Below are 6000 nucleotides of genomic sequence, written 5' to 3'. Positions count from 1 at the left end.
GGCCCCGGCTGCTTGCCCGGCGCCTGCGCTGCGCCGCCCCATGGCGGCTCCGGGGCGGGCCCGGCGCTGCGGAGCGGCTGAGAGGCGGCGCTGCGGGCTGAGGGCAGCGACAAGATGGCGGGGCGGGTGAGTGAGGGGAGGAGAAGGAGGGGGGGGGGGAACGCGGCTCCTTGCCGCCTTCGGTGCGGCCCCTTCGGGTCGCTTTTCTCCTCTTTGAGCGGTTTACGGAGGGGTGGTTTCTCGCAGGGCAGTCGCTTAGTAGGGGTGGGGTGCCGGGAGGAGGTGGTGAGCCCTCTCCTCGGATAGTGGGGTTTTGGGGGTCCCTGAGGGTGCGGTGAGGCTGTGGGGGGCTCTCTGGTTTTGAGGTCCTCCAGGGGTGCTGTGAGGTCGTGGTGACCCCTTGACGAGGGGGTTTCCTCAGGGGTACCGTGAAGCCTGGTGACCCCTCTCCCTTTGGGGTGCGGGATAGGATTTAGGATCCCTCAAGGGTGAGGTGGGGTTCCTGCGGGGGAGCAGGGGGCTGTCCTAGGGTCTCCTAAGGGTGCTGTGAAACTCTGGTGATCCCTCGGTGCTGTGGGTGAGGTTCTGGGGTGACTAGGAGCACCGTGAGGCTTTGGATGTGCCCTCGCCCTACAGGGTTTGTGGCCGGATGATTGGGTCCCCTAAGAGCCCCAGTGGTACTTTGGTGCTTGGGAGCGGCTTTAAGGTTCCCTAAGGATGCTGTAAGGTTATAATGGCCCTCTGGTGCTGTGGGGAGCAGGTTTTTGGGGTGCCCCAGGTGATCCTTTTCCTGATTGTGGAGTGTGGGGTGGGATTGTTGGGTCCCCTCGGGGTGCTCTGAGGCCCTGGTGGGATATGGGGCAGGTTTTCTGTGGCCCTACTGAGTCCTCTGGCCTGTGGGTGCTGGCCAAGCACCATCCTGTGACGTGGGTCCAAGCTATGCTGTGATAAAACATAATGTTTGTGCGGGGTTTTACTGCACGCTTGTTAAAAAAAAAATAATAAAAAAAATAATAATAAATCGTTAGTGACTGACTGCTTAGGTAAAATTAACAAGTGGTCAAAAAGGCCTTAAAATATAAAAGGACAGTCTTGTCTGTTAAATTACTTTGGTATTGCCTGGTATATCCCCTCTGTTTTCAGGTCCAACCTCCAAGAGCTGCAAGCTGCAGTTAAGGTTGCTCAGCTCTGTGCTGTGAGCTCAGTCATCCTCTGCTGGACACCAGCTTGTGAAAGGCACATTTCTCGTTACTGCCTGCTTCAGGCTGAAGTCTTCTGTCTTGACCCAACAGTCTCATTGATTGGGGAATAGGTTTTCTGGTGCTTTTTTTTTTTCCTATGGTGTTTTTGTCTGGTGGAAGCAACAGCAGATGGTGCAGTGTTGTGGTATAGAGCAGTGGGGAAAAATTTGGCCCAGTGATAAGCTATGCGTCACAGGTGAGCAGATCTGCTGGAGTGCCACCTCAAAAATGCTGCTGTTAATTGAGGAAAAAAAAGTGTTAATGCAGTCTTTCTATTATGAAGAGTTTTTCTTCTGTCCTTGCTCCAGATCTGTGGTCGCACTTTCTTCCTTCCACCTTTCTTCATCATCCCAATGTTTGCTGCAGTGATCCCAGGAGCTAATCTAGGAGGAATCTGTGTTCTGTTTGACTAACGTTTTTCAGTTTTCTTGTCTTGCCAAAATCAGGAGCCCATTGCTTTCATCTGTTGTAAGATTGTTTTAGCCATAACGAATGATACTGTTCTGATACTCCTTGTAGCCTAAACTAATCTGGCTGCTGCTGTCTTGTCTTATCCCTGCTTGCTGGGTACCCTGCTCCTATTTGGCTTGCTGAGTTGACAGAGGACCATCCACATGGTTTGCTGGGTTAGTTTTCGGTTGCCCTGGTGTGCTGGAAAGGCTTCATGAATGATCTGAGTGGTGGAGACTGATGTTGCAGGGAGTAAGGAGAGGGATCATCCCCAACTTTTCCTGCTGCTGTGAGCTCTTTCTGTGCTTTTGTGCTCGCAAGAACCTGAAAAATGTGCCTTTATTTGGCTAACTCGGATGTGTTGTGGAGAAAAGGGGGGATTTATGCAAATTTAGGAGAAAGATTGGAGCTTCGTTGTCACGTAATCTTGCAGATCAAGAGGGTGATACTTTCTTTGGGTTACCAGGAAGCCTCTTGCTATTCAGTATTCTCATGAATTATCTATAAATATAATTGTTGCGGAATTATCAGATTATTTAATGCCGTGAGGAGTGTTCTTAAGCAAAGTGTTTCATACCGTTTTCTGAGCCTGGTCCAATCTTGCACTATGGTGAATGCTGTTAATGTAAATTAATAAACAAGCTGTCTGCTCCCTCCAGCTTGCATGTGGGATAGCAGCAGCTCGAAAAATGATGCAGAGGTCAGATGAGCAAGCAACAGCATACGTTTCGGATGTGATACTAGACCTGTTGTGATCCTTGTCTATGTAAGTAAGGAACAGTGGGTAGGAGGATGGAGGTGTGTGATATCTCTAGATACAGCAGGTGAGTCTGATGCTGGAACACTGATGCTGTTCTGTTGTCAACATTTTAAAAAGGTGCTTAAACCTGGAGAATGCATAGAGAAAGCTTTAGTGAGTACACATGGCCTGAAAAAATGTCCTGCAATGCAACCTAGAGCTTAGTCTATTTTATTAGACTCCGGTGATTTGACTTCTGAATGCTTACTTCTGCAGACAGAAATGAATGACTTTCTTGAGGTAGAAGAGAGACAAAATCGTCTGCTAACGTTTTAAATAATGTATACAAATGATAGAGCAAATATTATTAATGCCCAGTGCAGTTTGAGATATATTCCTCTACTCCCTTAATTGCACTGGCTTTCCTCAGTTGCAAGGCGGATACAGTAGTTAATGGTGATGGAAGCTTACAGGAAAAATAGTTTATGCTGATTAGAAATAATGGCTGCTTCTGTTCCAATTTGTCCTGTATCTCTGCATGCAGTCACGAGGTGCGCAGGCAGCCCCTTGAGCATGCAAGGACGTCGGTCAGTATCTGCGAGAGAGGAGGGAACGCATAAAGCTGTCTGGCTGCGTCTGTGGTCAGTTCCAGTTCCCTTGCACTGAGACTGGACCTCTGGAAGATGGTTGGTGCTGTAGGCTGTCGACGTGCACCTTGTTAGGAATTACTTCTCAAAGGGATGTAGAAAGGCCAGATGATTTTTTTTAGCATGTGGTGCGTTTAGAGACTTCTCAGCCTTATTCCGGCCAGTGTTGGGCTGCTGATGCAGAACGAGCTGTGTTTCTGCTTGTATCTGCAGCAGATTGAGGAGGTACGTAGATGAGAGGCGTAGGGAATGAAGCAGGGTTACATGGCTGCAGTTCTACCCTTACAACTGGCAGGATGGCTTCTTTCAGAGAGGAAGTCATGCCTGCTGAATGTTGACCGGATAGAGTGGAAGTTGGTGATGATCCCCATCAGAGACTGGTGTGTGTCTTGTGAAGGATTATTACAGTTCTATGATAGCTGCAACTTGTGTAACCCAACCTTTGTTTTTTTTTGCTGTTTGGGACTCATATATGTAAGTTAAGCATCACACGGTATTCCCGTTGGCACAGTAGTAGGAGACACTGGCCTGTTTGCCTCTCAGAAGAAATTCCGATCTGTATTTGGTTGCAGATGATTTTGGTTTCATTCAGTTAATCGTAGCCTTTACTTTATCTTGCAGAACTGTATCATAACCTCTCTAGAAGAGCGTGTGACTTGCGCGGAAGATGCATTGCAGATATCTGTTGAAATCGACTGTCAGATAGAGAAAATATAGCGGTTGTGGGAATGGCAGCGAGGGACAGGCTGTACCCCTCGGTGTAACGTCACGCTGGAGACGTTGCTGGACTAACGCATGCTCTCCTGTACTCCATGCAGTCAAAGGACAATTTTAGGTTGGGTAGTTTGGTAGAAGCTTTGAAATAACAAGGGTAGGTTTCATGTTTATTAAAGCTATGAATTCTGATTTCTTACCTCTTCTGCTTACGTATGGAACCTCACTTCATAGGTGCAGGTGTCATTAGGCAACATAAGAAATGTTTGGGAATCAGCTTGGTTCTTTCTTAGTGTGGTACTCGTTCTTCTGTCATCACTTACACTTCTGGAAATACTAAAAAGCATAGTGTAAAGAACTTTTTTTTTTTTTTTAGCAGTGTTTTAGGGAAATGGAAGAAAACAAAATCTGAATGGTTTAGATCTCTTCTGCAGCTGTGTTCTTGTGAACTCATTGCAAATGCACTTGTGTGTTCTTACAGGACTGCTGGTTTATGAAAACCCATGCTAGCTTATTTGGAGTAAAATTCTGCCAGCTGTGAGACCACACAAATGATTGTGGCCATGGGATATCTGACCTTGTCATCTTTGATTACCTTTAATTTGTTGCTTGGCGTAGCGTTATAGAAACTGTGTCCCCAAGCTTATTCTGAGTAATACAGTGCAACAGGGAGATGTCAGTGTGGCCTCTCATCCTCTGCTTTTGAAGATGTTGGTATGTCACTTCCTTTCTTGCCAAGGCAGGCCAGAATTTGCCATCTGTAGCCAAGGAGGTGAAAAAAATCTGGAAAAAATCAAAAAATCCTTTTGTGGTTTCCTTTAAGTGTGAATTTCGTAAATGCTGCTCTCTTCCATAACAAGATCTTCTCTCTTCCTATCCTTGTTTCTTAGAGCGCAGAGGTTGTTCAGGGGAGGACCCTGTGGTCTGGGAGATGCCCTTGCTGTAAATTTGGAGGAGCTCATAACTGTTACAACATCGGCTCTGCTTAAGTCTCCAGAAAAGCAGTCCTTGGAAAATAGTCGTGGTTACATTCTGCTAAATTGCCTGCCAGGCAGGACGTGGTTTTCAGTGGAATAAAATTTTTGTTTATTCATTTTTTTTATGTGAAAATGTACTAGAAATCTGAAAAGTAAAATACAGCTTTTTATGGTAGGTCTTCATTTTTTTCTGATCCAGGTGGGAGTTGGTGGCTGCTGGCCAAACGCACTCTGAGGGGACAAGCTTTAGGAGAGCTGATGCAGTGACTGTTAGCTGACCCCTGAATGCTGTGACAGATAGTGACAAGGTAGTAACTGAAATATTTCGGAGAGACCAAGTTCAGAGTGTGGTCTCTGTGATGCAGCCATTTTCCAGGCATATCCGTCAGGACGTTGTCTCAAATCCAGGCTGTTCTCTGGCAGAGACCTGATTTTGTGAAGTTTTCCTTACTGGCCATTTCCACAAGTTTCTTGACTTTCAGGAATTGGAGAGTTGTGTTGGAGAAGAGCTGTGAACAGAAAAATTCAAGCAAGGAACACTGCCACTATGGTTAATAGAAAAGCCGTCAGCACAGTATCCTGTTCCTCTGGGTTGGAGCCAACTGGTACGACTGCTTGTTAAATCAAGGCTGAATTTATCGCTCTTCTTGCACTCTCGTGCCCTGTTCCAGTGCTGGCGTGCTCTTTCGTATGTATGTAGGGCAGGTAGTTCAGAAGGGTTAAGTATTTGCAGCATAAAAAGATAGAACCTGTTTCTGCAGTCTCCTGGGCCGCAATAAGGCAGTAACCTTCTATCAGAAAAAATCTGGAGTAAGTTATGCCCTAAAGTTGTGTGAAGTTACTTGCTTTTTCTGTAGAAATGAGCTGCTTGTAATTGGGGAGCACTTGGTACGGTTGTCAGCATCCTGGAATAGGTCAGTGCTGGATACAGCGCGTCACTGACGGGCTGAGTTGGAAATAAGCAAGGGATGGCAGCATCTCAGGCTGTCACAGGGCAAATCCCAAGTTCAAGAGAATATTTTTAGTCTTGTCTTTGTTGCCATTGAGTAATTTTTCTAAATAAATGGAAGGAATTTGCACCTAGCAGGTGTCTTCCCAGCTAGCGTGTCAGTTCTCTGACGTGCATCCTAGGCTAATATCTTATGGTTGCATAAAGTTTTGTTCTTTTAAGGGTTTTTCAAAGAGGTTTAGATGAAACACGACAAGTAGCGATTCCCTGTAATTAAATAGTT

The 6000-nt window shown here is 46.3% G+C and overlaps 1 protein-coding gene across 1 annotated transcript in view; it reads left to right on the top strand.

The window, feature by feature from the left end:
- The window catches only part of NSF (N-ethylmaleimide sensitive factor, vesicle fusing ATPase), an 80029-nt gene continuing 74029 nt past the window's right edge, over positions 1-6000 (top strand). Inside the window, exon 1 of the mRNA XM_038168731.2 lies at positions 1-126. Within this exon, the coding sequence (XP_038024659.2) occupies positions 115-126 (12 nt within the window). The 5' untranslated portion in view covers positions 1-114. The remainder of the gene's footprint in view (positions 127-6000) is intronic.

This window comes from Anas platyrhynchos, chromosome 28 (assembly GCF_047663525.1).
Source record: "Anas platyrhynchos isolate ZD024472 breed Pekin duck chromosome 28, IASCAAS_PekinDuck_T2T, whole genome shotgun sequence".
NCBI lineage: Eukaryota > Metazoa > Chordata > Aves > Anseriformes > Anatidae > Anas > Anas platyrhynchos.
Note: the sequence above shows the minus strand (reverse complement) of the source record. Positions and strands in the feature narration are given on the sequence as shown.